Source organism: Papaver somniferum, unplaced genomic scaffold (genome assembly GCF_003573695.1).
Source record: "Papaver somniferum cultivar HN1 unplaced genomic scaffold, ASM357369v1 unplaced-scaffold_107, whole genome shotgun sequence".
NCBI lineage: Eukaryota > Viridiplantae > Streptophyta > Magnoliopsida > Ranunculales > Papaveraceae > Papaver > Papaver somniferum.
The window spans coordinates 2854322-2868540 of NW_020619603.1; the positions used below are offsets into that span (position 1 = coordinate 2854322).

General features: G+C 35.8%; 1 protein-coding gene across 1 annotated transcript; it reads left to right on the forward strand.

Moving 5' to 3' along the window:
• The first annotated feature begins 2082 nt into the window (after positions 1-2082).
• Positions 2083-3890, forward strand: LOC113327862. The gene is made up of 2 exons (XM_026574984.1): positions 2083-2726; positions 2831-3890. Exons 1-2 carry the CDS (start codon positions 2083-2085, stop codon positions 3888-3890), a joined length of 1704 nt encoding a protein of 567 aa, XP_026430769.1.
• Positions 3891-14219: the final 10329 nt, after the last annotated feature.

Consider the following 14219-nt stretch of genomic DNA (forward strand, 5'->3'; position numbering starts at 1 on the left):
TATATATCATGGTATGCTTTCTCTGTTTTCGTATCACCTAAGGTGTCTGATATTGTGATTGAATGATTCATGTACATGAAGGATCATGACATTTGCATAAGTGAGTTAAGCAAACTAATCTAAATTCAACAGTAGTCTAGCTTTATTCTAGGGTAACAATCACTTCTGTATGCTCCAACTAATTTTCTTTCTTTTATCATAGTTATACTGACAGTAAGTTATGTTTTTTCCTCAATTTTGCTATGGTTCTCCTCAGTTGGGGCAAGTTAGTACTTAAACCTTGATAGTATCTCGTGACACATAAATGCTTCATGTTTGTTGCAATTTATCTCAAAATCATTGTGGTTATTCAAGTTCTTCCATTATAATGATCCAGTCTACTAATGATTTATTTTTTTTATGGCGTGGCAAAATAAAGAAGTAACTTAAGCTATTCAGAAGGGTGTTGCTGCCTTTGACTGCAAGATGGATACAAGGTTGTCCTTAATGTTTTATTTTCTTTTCTTTTTTACAGTATGCATCTAAATCATGTAAAAGAAACTGAGGTTAGGTATTGATTTTAGTATTCAAGATTAAAAACTTGGAACTTAATAATTTTGGTGAAAATTGTAAATCAACTCCAGCTTTAAATACAATTTGTTTTGAAATAAATTAATTCATTTTAGTTTCAGTCGGATAAAAACTGTACTCAGCCAAATCTGAATCAGCTGAATCAACATTGGAATTCAGCTGAATTTCTTTTTTTTTTTTTTATATTATGAAATTATATCTACGACGTTGTCCAGCTGTCTTGCCTAGCGACAACCAGAAAGCATTGTAATTTTGAGTCAACTTGAAAGTGTCGTTCCACAAAAAGACACTAAATCTACGGCACTTTCAGAGGCAACTCCAAAGTGTCGTATAAGTGGCTAAAACGACACTTCCGACTATCTTAAAACGAATTTTTTCCACTAGTGACATGTCCAGCTTACAATATACATGGATTTAATAAAACAACCACAAAACCAAAAGGAGATATTACAATGCGAATACTGCTGGGAGAAGTTGAAGTACAAACAACATATGTGTGGTTGATATCGAATCACCATACAACATGTTATTGGGGAGATCATGGGTGCACGCGATAAAAGACGTAGCGTCCACACTACATCAATGCATTAGATTCCCAATTCCAAGTGGAATAGGTGAAATTAGAGGAGATGTTACGAGTGCGAAGATCTGCCATCAAGTAGATGTAAAAAATTATGAAGGACGTGCAAAGAAGCGAAAGGATCGTTGGAGAAAAGCAAAGGAGTTAAGGAAAGAAGAAGAATTTCGGATATAAATGATTAGAGCGAATTTCACTGCAGCAGAACCAACGAAAAATGTAAATGTTGGTACAGAAGAAGAACCAAAAATACTGAAAATAGGAACAAAGATGGATAAAGAAGAAGAAGAAAAAAAAATAAACATCTTGTGCGAATATAGAAGTTGATCCAGACAAAGTACAAGCTATTAGAGATATGCCACTTCCAGCAACGGTGAAGGATGTTCAAAAGTTAAATGGATTAATAACTTCGATGGGAAGATTTATTTCCCGTTCTTCGGATAAGTGTAAACATTTCTTCAACATATTAAAGAAATGAGCAAAATTTGAGTGGACAGAGGAATGTGACAAGGCATTACAAAGCATAAAAAATTACTTAATGAATTTATCCATTATGCAAAAGGCAAAGCCATGAGAAGAGTTACTGTTATATTTGGCATCAACACCATATGTGTTAAGCGCAGTCTTGTTACGTTCGGATCAGAGGGTAGAAAAACCAATATATTATATAAGCAAAACGTACAATTCTGGCACTCGTGTATGCGTCCTTTAAACTTCGCATTTATTTTCAGGCTCATAAGATTAAGGTATTAACAAAAGTACCAATTGAGCCTGCGATGAAAAATTCAAAAAGATCAGGGAGAATTTAAAGATGGAATGCACAATTGGGAAATTTTGAAATCAGTTTTGAAGTATTATCTTCACCAAAGTCACAAATCATCGCAGAGTTCCTGACCGAATTTCCATTGGAGGAAGATGAGTATGTAGAAGATATGATGGACGTGGATGAGGAACATGGGAATCTTAAAGATTTACTAACAGATCGAAATTCAAATAGATGGGAGATACTAGTAGATGGATTGTCTAATGGAGAAGGAAATGGTATTGGTATTATCTTTATTTCACCAGAAGGAGCGCGAATGGCTTACTCATTCAGGTTGGAGTTCGCATCCACAAATAATGAAACCGAGTATGAGGAAGTTGTACATGCATTGAGGTTAGCAATTGAAATGGGAACAAAAGAAGCGCGAGTAACTAGTGATTCCCAATTAGTAATTCGACAAATAAAAGGTAAATATTGTACAAATGAACCATCTTTACAGAAATACAAGAGATTGGTCATGGAATTAACAGAGCGAATTCCAAATATAAGCTGGAGACATATAGGCAGAAAAGATAACAGGCTCGCAGATGCGTTGGCTTTCGTACCCTCCATGCTGACAGATCCAATTGCGAGAGATATAAAGATACAAACGCTTTATTTACAATCTATAAAGAAAGAAGATGAAGCGGAAGCAGATGTGATGATAGTAGAAGACCAGGAAGGAGACCAAATGAACAAAGACAAAGATTGGAGAACTGAGCTTCATTTATACCTAGACAAGGGAGAGCTACCAAGAAAAATATCAGAAGCACACAAGTTAAAAAGTCGTGCGACGAATTATGAATTAAGGGATGGTATTCTGTATAGAAGATCATTTCTCGGACCTTCGCTTAGATGTTTCACGAATAGAAATATTAAAGGCATTACATTATGGGTATGCTGGAAACCATAGCAGAGGAAGATCACTCGCATACAAAGAAAAGATACAAGGATATTATTGGCCTTACATGCACGCAGATGCAAAACAAGTATCAAGACGATGAGAAGAGTGTCAACGTCATGGGAAGAAAAATACACGCACCAGGAGCGATGCTAAACACGTCAGCAAACGCATGGCCATTCGGAAAATGGGGAATTGATATTGTTGGTCCGTTTATGCCAGGAACGGGGCAAAGAAGATATCTTGTCGCAACAGATTATTTCACAAAGTGGGAAGAAGTGAAAGCAGTTCAACATATTCGTGATAAAGATATATTCACGTTTATTTTTGAAAATATCATATGCAGATTTGGCATCCCTGCACAGTTAGTATCTGACAACAGAAAACAGTTTGAGGGTGAGAATATAGAGATGCTACTCAATGCGTTCAAAATTCAAAGTGAAAACTCTACCCCCCTCTATCTGCAGAGTAATGGACAAGTAGAAGCTACCAACAAAACCATCGCAGACACATTAAAGAAGAAGTTGGAAGGACATAATAAAGGTTGGTGCGAACAAGTACATAATGTAATGTGGGCATACAGAACAATAAGGAGAGAAGCAACAGGAGTGTCCCCTTTCATTTTAACATATGGGATAGAAGCAGTGTTACCAACAGAAGTCATTATCCCTACTACAAAGAAAGAAGCTTGGGAGAAGAATCTAAGTGAGGATTTAATCTTAACAAAACTTGATGATCTGGAAGAATCTAGAGAGATCGCTTTGCAACATATGGAAAATTATCAAAGAAGATTATCTCGAGAATACAATAAACGCGTTAAGATAAGAGAATTTCAACCAGGAGAATTAGTGTTGCGAGAAATACCGGTTTATCAGAGAGGAGGAAATGGGAAGTTAGAAAAGAAGTGGGACATACCATATATAATAAAAAGAATAGTTGGAAATGGAGCTTATGAGTTGGGGGATCCTGAAGGAAGAGATGTAGGACGAAAATTAGATCGTCCTTGGAATATGTTATATTTGAAGAAATATTATCCATGAATGTATGCGATATAAATCGTACAGGTAAAAAATGCGAACTCAAGAATGTAATATTCAATTCAATAAACAAGTTTGAAGATTTTTTTCTCAAGAATTTCTCTCATCAAAAAAAGGAAAATATAAGTCCTTATGATAAGACCTTAATATAAGGCAACAAAATATAAAACCACAGAAGAGAGGCATCCAATTGTGGCGTGCACCTTAGTTCGCATAAATGCAAGAGGAAAAAAGTAAGACCTATCGCACGTCACATTTGGGGGAAACCTGATAAGCATGACTCAAGGGAAAGCTACATCGACCCTGGAACTTGAGTCATGGAGATTTGGGGTGAGAAAAAACGAAAAATCCCATCCAGAAGAGGTGCCTTAAATTTTCAGTCCAAGTTCATTAACTTAGATTGGAAGACCAAGGTAAGAAAGTCTCTCCTAAGGAGTGCAGAAACTCGATCAGGGCGCCGAGGTACACAGTTGAGTCAAGAGTGCCCGGGGCGTCTGGAGCATACCTTGCCACTCTTGACAAGTCCTGACTATGATGCACTCGGTCCGAAAATACCCCACTTAGGGTGTGGTCTCGTAACCATAAACCTTATCGGTGGAGGGATAAGAGGCTGCGAAATCAACTGGTTGTTGTATTACTGGATGGGAGGAGCCAACCTTAACCCGATAGAGGTAAGCTTCCTTGAAGGGGAAACCAGGGGGAACATAAGGACGGCACCCTCCATTAGGGAGCTGAATTGTGTCAAAAGACGTAAATGTCATGAGGCTTTTTACTTAAGGGAGTATTAAGGCTTGTCATATTTACGCACGAGAAAAACCTAAAGAGGCAATAATACAAGAATATGATAAGGCGAGATCAAAGGGTCCTTACATTTAGGTGTAACGACAGCCTGCGATCTCGTCGCACCAAAGTAAAAGATAAATTAAGCCAAGATAAGACCTTTACTTAGAAAGGCAACATAAGACCTTACGAGAAAATTTATATATAAATTAATGTAGTTTTGCAGGAAATTCACGAAAAATAGCAGGATCCGTAAAATTCATATACTTGTTTCTTACAAGACATGTAATAAGAGGAAAGTAGGGGAGTTAAAGTAAAAAGATATTATCTTTCTTGATTAAGAAACAAGTTCAAAATGTATCAAAACATAAGAGGAGAATTCAGATAATTAAGGAGTGCGAAGACTAAGCATTGTTGGAAGGTACATCATCAATCTTGTGGCTTGGATTTGGGTCTTTAGCTTCGACAGTAGTCTTATCAACATAATCAACATTGCCAGATTTGTTCTTCTCAAGCTGATCCTATGACAAAGAAGCATCAATATCATCTTCATGATCTTTTTCATCATCGCTTACAAATTCATAGTCATTATCTGGCTCCGGATATTTCTCGTCTTCGCTTATATTAAGGGGAGGGACAGTTACTGGAGAAAGAGAATTGCTCAGAAGGATTTGATTAACTAAAGTCTGAGCATTAACATGAGCCTCACGAATAATTTCTTTCTCAACATTCATGGCATTGATTTCTGCGAAATTTTGAAGATATGCGAATCTTCTTCGCGCTCGGTCTCGAGAAGCGGTAAGAGAAACTTCAAGATTCCTATAAGCAATTTCCAGGTTCGTACGATCCTTGCGAACTTTAACTAAGTCAGATCTCAACTGTGATATAGTGGATTGATTCAACTTCTCGGACTCTGCAAAGACTAATATGGAATCATAATTTGAAAATAAAAATTCGAATAAATAAATAAAAAGAATAGAAAGTTTAAGGAATCCAAGTCAAGCTGACTACCTTCGCAGAATTTAGAAAAAGCAAGAGTGTTATTCTTCATACTTTCCATAGCTTTATCGAAATCGTCACCAACTAAACCATTGAGACGAGATCGAATCTTATTTTTATCAGCAGAGAGGGAATTATTCTTTTTCTTAAGGTCATCATGGGAATGCTTCAGTTGATCATATTGTTCCTTAAGCTGGTTCATCTTCACAGTCAAGTTTATTTTACTTTGGATGATTTTTTCGTTCTGGGTGTTTAATTTCTTAAATAAGGCTTCATGCTGAACTTCTAGTGAACGAAGAGCTTGTTCTTGATCATCATTTATTTTCTGGAGAATTAAGTACTGATGCGAAAACATTGCTTCTTTCTTTAAAAAAGAGTGCTTCTCCATAGAAAGAGTATGGTTCTCTTCTGATAAGGTTTGATGTCTTAAATAAGCACTATATAACAACTTAGACATGTGGAAAATCTGAGCATTTAATACTTCAATCTCTTGATTAAGATGACTATTTCCATGAGTTAGATTGTTAATCTGGTCAAGCGAATATGAGTGTTGGTTATTTAATTGATTTAATTGAATCTGCAACATCTCATTATTCGCACGAATATCTTCAGCAAGAAATTGGAAGGTGAATCTTTCTGCAACTCGCTTCTGGTTTAAATCTTAATAAATGCATGAAGAAGTTTAAAGAGTAGGGATAAGAGAAGAAATATATTACAAGAAGCAATAAGTAAGAAGAAAAATACCTCTAAGTTTTTGGTTATGGTTGCGAAGGCCATCAGAATCAAGGATTGCAACTTGGAGTTCTGGTGTGAAAGTTCTAATTGAGAACAGCTGGATTTAAAACGCCCTTCAGCCAAAATCATTCGACGATGAGATTCCTAAGGAAGAAAGAAAATAAGGATAAGTAATAAAAATATTATAATCGAAAGAACATATATAAGAGGTACTTACCAAGACATATAGAGCAGTATAAAAACTTGGATCAATTTGAGAATGGATCTCCTCTCTTGTAGCTTTATTAGAAGGAAATTCACATAGAAGTTTGCTTAAAGCAGAACATATGCGAACTTTGTGAGGATCACTGGTGGATGACTGAGCAGAATTGATAATGTCAAGTAAAGTTTGAGAAGCAAACTTTACACTGTCCAAAGCTTTCTTATCAAGAGAAAGAGATTCCAATACGAAAGAGGAACATGAAGAAGGGGAAACAGAAATAGAAGGAGAAGAAACAGTAAAATTCGCAGCGTTGGGAATATCAATATTATTTTGAAAGGTATCGGTGCTAATGAGCCAAGGGGATTTCACAAAGGTGGAAACAATTTGAATAACATCCGGAGAAAGTGTAGAAGCAGGAGTGGGGATACCCTGTAGACCTTAATTAGTAACGGTTTTCTCTTCGGGAGGAAAATTTTCTTCGAGAGTAACAGATACATTCGCATGAGAAGGAAAAATATTAGTTTGAACTGGAGATGGAGGAATGACGTCTGCGATGCCGATTTCAGGGATATAAATATTTGATTTAAGAGTTGTGGGCTTGCGAACTCTCTTAAGTTTCAGTCCTTTCCCTCCACCTATCTCAAAATCTGAATCCTGCGAAAACAACGCAGATAAGAAATAGAGGCAACAATAATGATTAATAATAAAAAAAAGGATATTTCTTACTCCTTTGTTGTGCGAAGTCTTCCTCTTGGGAGATTACTTGTCCTTGATATCTGAAGAAGATTTAGGGTTGGAAACAGTAACTTTGAGGCCACTCGAAGAGAAATTTTTCCTACAAACAGTAGGGGAGTTAAGTTAATCATAAGATCAACAATTGCGATCGAGATTAACAATTACGATCAATAATCGTAGTCAACAAAAGAAAAAGAGGATGATTTTGATAAAATATACAAACCTTGGATTTGGATCCATGAGGATAATGGTGATAAAACAGCAGCAGCAGTAACAAATGAAACATGGAAGTAGAATTCTTGAGGGAAAAGAGATATAAATAAAATCAAAAGAAACGAAGGAGTTATTTCTCAAGAATAAATCAATAAATAGAAAACAAAGACGACCGGTTAGAGACGGGTTATATCGGTAGAAAGCAGAAGAATCGACACGTGCAGAAAGAAAGGCTGAAATAACGGAAGAATGTCGGCAAACAAAATATGAAGAAATAAACATGTGCGATAAGTTGGATTGAGAATTTCTCACATCGCTCACTCTATAAAGAGAACGGTGTGAGAAGAGGCAAAATGTAGGATTGAAATATCGCATATTCATTATGTATGCGAAGTAAAGGTCATCTAATCTAAGCAAAGACCATCGCATATACTAAAATTAGGATGACATTGTCATGTACCAAGGTACAATGACAAGATTTGGATAGTAACCACTTGATTAAGAGAACCAAGTTTCTCTGGTTCCGAAGAACACAGACTAAATCGGTAAATCGATATTTTGGTTATAATTTTCTTAAACGTTTCTCATTACAGACGCATATCTTATAAAGCTAGGTTTTCTCAAATTAAGATCTAACGATCCTAAGCCCCCCACATGGTTATATCTCAACCATCTATTATAACTCTAATTAACTTTAGTTAACTACTAATTATAATTATAACTACTAACAAGGATATGATATGAGACACCCTCTTCTAACCATAGCAGGTACATGACATTCCCCACTCCTTGGAAACATCCTTGTCCTCAAGGATGAGAACTGAGCTGTCAATTCTTCTAACCGTAGTAGCAGGTAGCCAGATGTGGTTGCATCTTCAAAGCCGCAATGGACGATAAAATATAGCTCCCTTTCATGCGAAAATTCCCTGCCATATTGGTTAGGCCACAACAGTAGTAGTTCCCTCCAACTAGCATCAAAAGATCAGTAGCTAGAATTCCCATAATCACCCCTGTGAGGCTCTCCAGCACTTGAACTCCAAGCCTTGCAATCCATTGACTAATGATCCGTAAAGTTAAATGACCACACAAGGTAGTGGTATCACCCATAAATTCAATCATGGAACTGAACTTGTATGTGCTGGGCTCCCAACAGTAAACATGTTCAGAACCCTTGCATTTCGCAGCTTGAGAATTACTGGTAGAAGTAGCACAACCAAAAGGACTAATGGCTATGGTCCCATCAACACTAGAAAAGACAAGTCCAGGAATAAGTTATTAGTGAAAATTGGATCGAAAATAAATACCCAGCCTCGACATTTTGGTGTTGTTGCCGCATGAAAAAGTAGAAAAAATAAGTCTATGTTTTCAGCTATGGCATGAGTATTCTGCTGTCCGTCATCTTCCTTGCAAGGAACTTCAGAAATATGTGAGAGCATGTCTGTGAGCTGCACAAGAACTTCAGCGCAGGTCCTTAATACACGTATGCTTATTATGAGAAAAGTGGGAGCGAAAAATTCAGTGAGAAATGTTCTTAGAGAGGACCCATGTAAACTGTTTTCTTGACCTGTAATATGCTTAGGAACATCGTCGAGATGAGCATCATAGTTTATTGTAACTTCCAACCTCAAGTATTCCACCAACAGCTGGACATGTAGAATTTGAATTACCATGAGCATGAGATGTCGTCTCATTATCCGGACAATCCCACCAACGATATAGTTCCCCGCAGGATCAGTGTAAAACAACAACACAAGATGATAAGAAGTACCAGGTTGCGACTGACAGACCCCATGATTGGTTACAGTTTTAGTACAATATGCAATAACGTTGTGGATGTATTTAGAGCACTGACAATGAACTGCAATCACCTCAAGTAAGGTACACTTCAGTAATAAGAAAAAAAAAAAATCTTCTCCATATGTAGCTGACAGATATACAATTGAAGCACTAAACGACCAATCTGACCGGTACCATATTTTGTAAATTAGCTCATGAACAAGTCCTCTATGGCATTTATCCACTAACGTCAAACCCATGTCAAAAACAAACCGAAATTCAAACTCGCATTTCAAAAAACAAGAATCCCACATACCGAGTTTGAATGCCTTCCCACGATCAAATAATGTACGAGTATAAGCAAAACAAATATAAAAACAGCCCCTATCGAGCAACTTGCAGTTGAGTATCACCTGAGAACTATGAAAAAGAATGACAGAAGTATTGAATGGACGTGGTTGTGCATATTTAGAGCTGAGAATGAAAATTATATAGCAATACCACAGAAATTGTTCTGTCATTGATCCACTCTCCCACAAGTCACCAGCTGTGTCTCTCGTATCATAAACCAAACCATGTTGAAGCAGCACAAGAGTATAAGTTCCACCACCGTGCAGACTCCACACTATACTCCTAAGCTAGATACCAAACAGAAAGGTTAAAGTACTCTCGTATACATTGTTTCTCTGCGCTTTTGTCACAGACAGATAACCACTAGCACCACAATCATCAGTTGTAACAATTACCAGCAGATAGGAATTCATAAACAACAGTTCAAATTCATACCCGTACATAAGAGTTAGCCGTTGAACAAGCACTTGATCATGAAGAATGAGAGAACAAGTATATTTCTGGTAATTAGAAGCACTTACATCAAACCAAAAGCAAACCCATGATTGTTCAAATTCTTTGCCATGGTCATATACTAATCGAGTACAAACATAACGCAAGGTAAAACACCTCCGGAGAACAGACTGTATTATCCAATTAAACCAGGAGACATGGTCCTGCGACAACATTTTAGCAAATAATGCATGTATTTTCCTAATAGCATCCATCCTAGTCAATAAACGTAGTACAAATCTATTGCTCTCTAGCATATTAGCAAGCAACTTCATCTCAGAATTATTAACGCATAAAGGAGCAATTGAATGATTACCCTTAATATCTGATTCATATCCAAAGCTAAGAATCAATCGTAGAAGCTTACGTCGATGAGTATCAACAGATTTAACACATACAAGAGCAATTGAATTGATAAATCTCAAATCTGAAGTATACCCCATGCAAAGAATTAACTGAAGAATGAATTTACCGTAAGAAATTGATGAAATGGCAGCACACTTACCACGATCAAATAACAAGCGAGGATTAGCAAGGTGGACTATATGTTTCTGAATTTTGAGCTCACAACATACATTATCCAGTAGAAGCATTTTAACAAATTTGAAACTAACCTAACTAACCGGATCAGAAACTTAATTGGGCCAAACCAATTAACAATTGATTATCTAATACCTCTAAAACCCAACTCCATTAGGTACTAGACATGGATTTTCCATTCATCTATAAAAATTGGATTCAATTTTCCAACAGTATCCTAATTCAAGCGCTAGCACACCCACAAACTTTCTAGTGCGACAGTAGCGGTAGGCCATTGCCCTCTCCAGCTCTCCTTAAATGGCTTATACTGAGGCCGCCTCTGTGTAGGCTGATACAATGTAGTTTTAAAAATTTTGAGTCACTTGACAGATAACAAGAAGGGTGTTCTTCCATATACCCCCAGAAATACTAGCGATACCCCTTTATCTACATACCCCCAATAATGATTTACCTACCCCATCAGATTCATAAAATTTTTATACCCCCAAACAACAAAAAAGAAATAGAAACGATATAATCTCTTCACTATCGCAACAAATGGATGAAAATATAGAGTTCCTTTTCTTCCTCCCTCCATCTGTTTCAGTATAGAAACACAAACCCATTTTCTTGTTTATGTATTAGTGATGATGGATTAAGGGAAATGTAACTCCTAATTTGAAACACTTTCAGATTTATACCATGCACCTTCTCTGTTTGTTAAAATGCCTGGCAGATTTTCGTTGATATTGATTGTAGTTAAGGATTCTAAAATGATCTGTCTGCAAAAAATTATTTCTATAAAAATAAGAAATAATTTGAGAAACTATGAAAAATTAAAATAACCACTGCAGTTCTTGCTGCATACGAGTTTGAAAACTTATTATTAAGCACTAACAAAACTGATATGTTTATTCATGGCTCATCCATATCAATGTTCTCTATAACTTGTAAAACTTGCCCAGGTTGTATTTGTTTGATGTTCTCCCATCCTCTATGCAGCTGTTCCATGTATGGAGTCCACAGTAAGGGGTCCTCATTGCATATAGAACTCCATCCACTCTGAACTGGTGGAAGGGGAGAACCCGGTTTCAATATTGCCTTAACAAAGTGTTGATTATCAATATTGAGAATTGTCACAACTTTGAAATCTTCTAGAGGCGGGGTTCTCAATGGTAACCATGTTGTGTTTCCCAAATTCGAAAATAATGAAAAAACTCATAAGACTGATTCCAGAACAACTCAAATCAAATCATTATTAAACAACTCAAATCAAATCAAATCATATAACATATTTGTTCTCAGCAAAAACCTTCAAAAATGAAAAAATGATTAGTAGTTCCCCTATTGTAGGTTATTATATACCTTGAGTTCATCATGATATGGTTCAATCCCCGGACCTTCCAAATGGGATTCTAACGATTCCATAGTTGATTTACCTAGAGTTTTTCCTTCCAATAACAAGTAAGAGTAGTATTCTTATTATATAATCTCACCATTAATCTCATAATTAAAATCATGTTCTATATTTGGAAGAAAGATTATTCTTTCACATGAGTATATAGGGATATATTTTTTTACAGTTATATATGGTTATACAATAAATTTTTGAAGGGGTATCAGTATCAAAATTTTGAAAGAGTTTCATGATTTTCATGTTAATCAAATAATAACTAACTAAACTAACAAAAGGGATACCAAAAGTATTTTCTAGGGTATAAAGAAGAACAATTTGTCAAGGGAACGTTTATTGAATAATTAACGAAGATAACAAGAATTTGGCAACATATTTATCAATATTAGGAACAAAATGTCGTCACTTACTATAACTATACCTACATACTTGTTAATTTTAGTAGGTTATCTTATAAAATTAAGAATTCGGTTTAGGCAGAGTCTAGTTACGTAGAACTGGCAAATGCTTTCTTATCTACTCGTCGATACTTTCTTATAAAGAAAGAGTGAGATTAATTAAACTACATAAAACTCGATTAACATGGTTTGCGGCTTTCGCATTCTTATATACTCATCAATACTTTGTGGTATCTCCGACATTGGATTGTGTCAGGATTCTTTTTCATGGGGCTACACTATGCTCGGGAACGAGCAACTAGAAAGAAACAATTGTCTTCTCCTGAAATACAGTAAAAACTTCATATATTGATATTCCATATATTAATAAACTCTATATATTAAAAAAAATCATGGTCCTAATTTGGGCCAGTTACAAATAGTAATAAACTCCAAATTTTAATATTAATAGATTTTTCTAGTCCCACCTTAATGAATTTACCTCCATATATTAATAAAATCAACATAATAGGAAAATTATAGATCTTGTTACATCAAAATTTAAGATGAAGGAAAATATTTATCTATAGTTGGTTGAGAAAATGATGTAATTTTTTGGATTGTTATGGCATCTTTTGATTTGCGTATGCGTAAGACCTCGTTGCTATGTGCACCATCTTGTTGAAGCCAAAACACTTCCAACTTGTCGAGCATGCCTAAAGCTTCTTGGCATAAAACTTTTGGTATCTCCGAACTATCATCATCGGGATTATCTGCCTCCGCTTCTTGTCTAATTCCATCGATTATTTCTTCTTCGGTTGAAGCATATACGACTTGTTTCTCATTGGGATGATTAAGGAAGACGTCCATATTCATTCGATTAGTGTAGTGCAACTGTTCAATTTGATTACTCATAAGTATCTTTTAACCATTTCGCAAGATCTTTTTGTGTCCAATTTGCATGTGATTGTTTCTTTTCACACAATTATATACGAATTTTATCACTCATATGAGTTATTTTCCTAACATTGGATGACATTTTGATTTTGTTGAGAAGAAGAGAATATTAAAAATAATGAATTATCTTCTAATATATCTAGTACTATTTATAGTGTAGAGAAAGCTTTAAAAACTCTTAATAGGATGTATTATTCAATATTATTAAAGGATATTCAACCAATTCTTCTTAATATAAAGCAGAATGATTTTGTTGATGTGGCGGTTCCATAGGAAATTTGCACTCTTTTGGCTGACGTGTCATTGTCGTACCAGATTTAAAGAGAGCCAGAAAATTTGAAGGGGAACGACCATTCGAAGGTTGTCCGGAAAAGACACATTCTAGAACCCTTTCGCTTAGTTGCGAAGAGTTGTGTTGAAAGGTTGCAACTTATCGTTCACTGACTTTTATATATGACCCATCAAACTGATTGAAAGCCAGCGGTCAAACTTCGAAGCCAGTGCTCTATACACAATTTCATTGTTGCTTTAGTGTTCATAAATTTCGTTGTGGATTTAGTGTTTGTAAGAATTTCATGAGGATGGAATGTAAAGCATGCTCTCAACTGATTCAAGGCCCGCCTAAAAGCCAGTGAAGTTCGGTGTGGAATTGGTGCTCATAAAAAGTTCATGAGGATGGAAAGTAAAGCATGCTCTCATGATCGTGAAAGTGTTTGATGAAATTATTCTTTAGAAAGTATTAAACTTTTTTTTTTCATTTGTTATTAGAATATTGCTTGGGA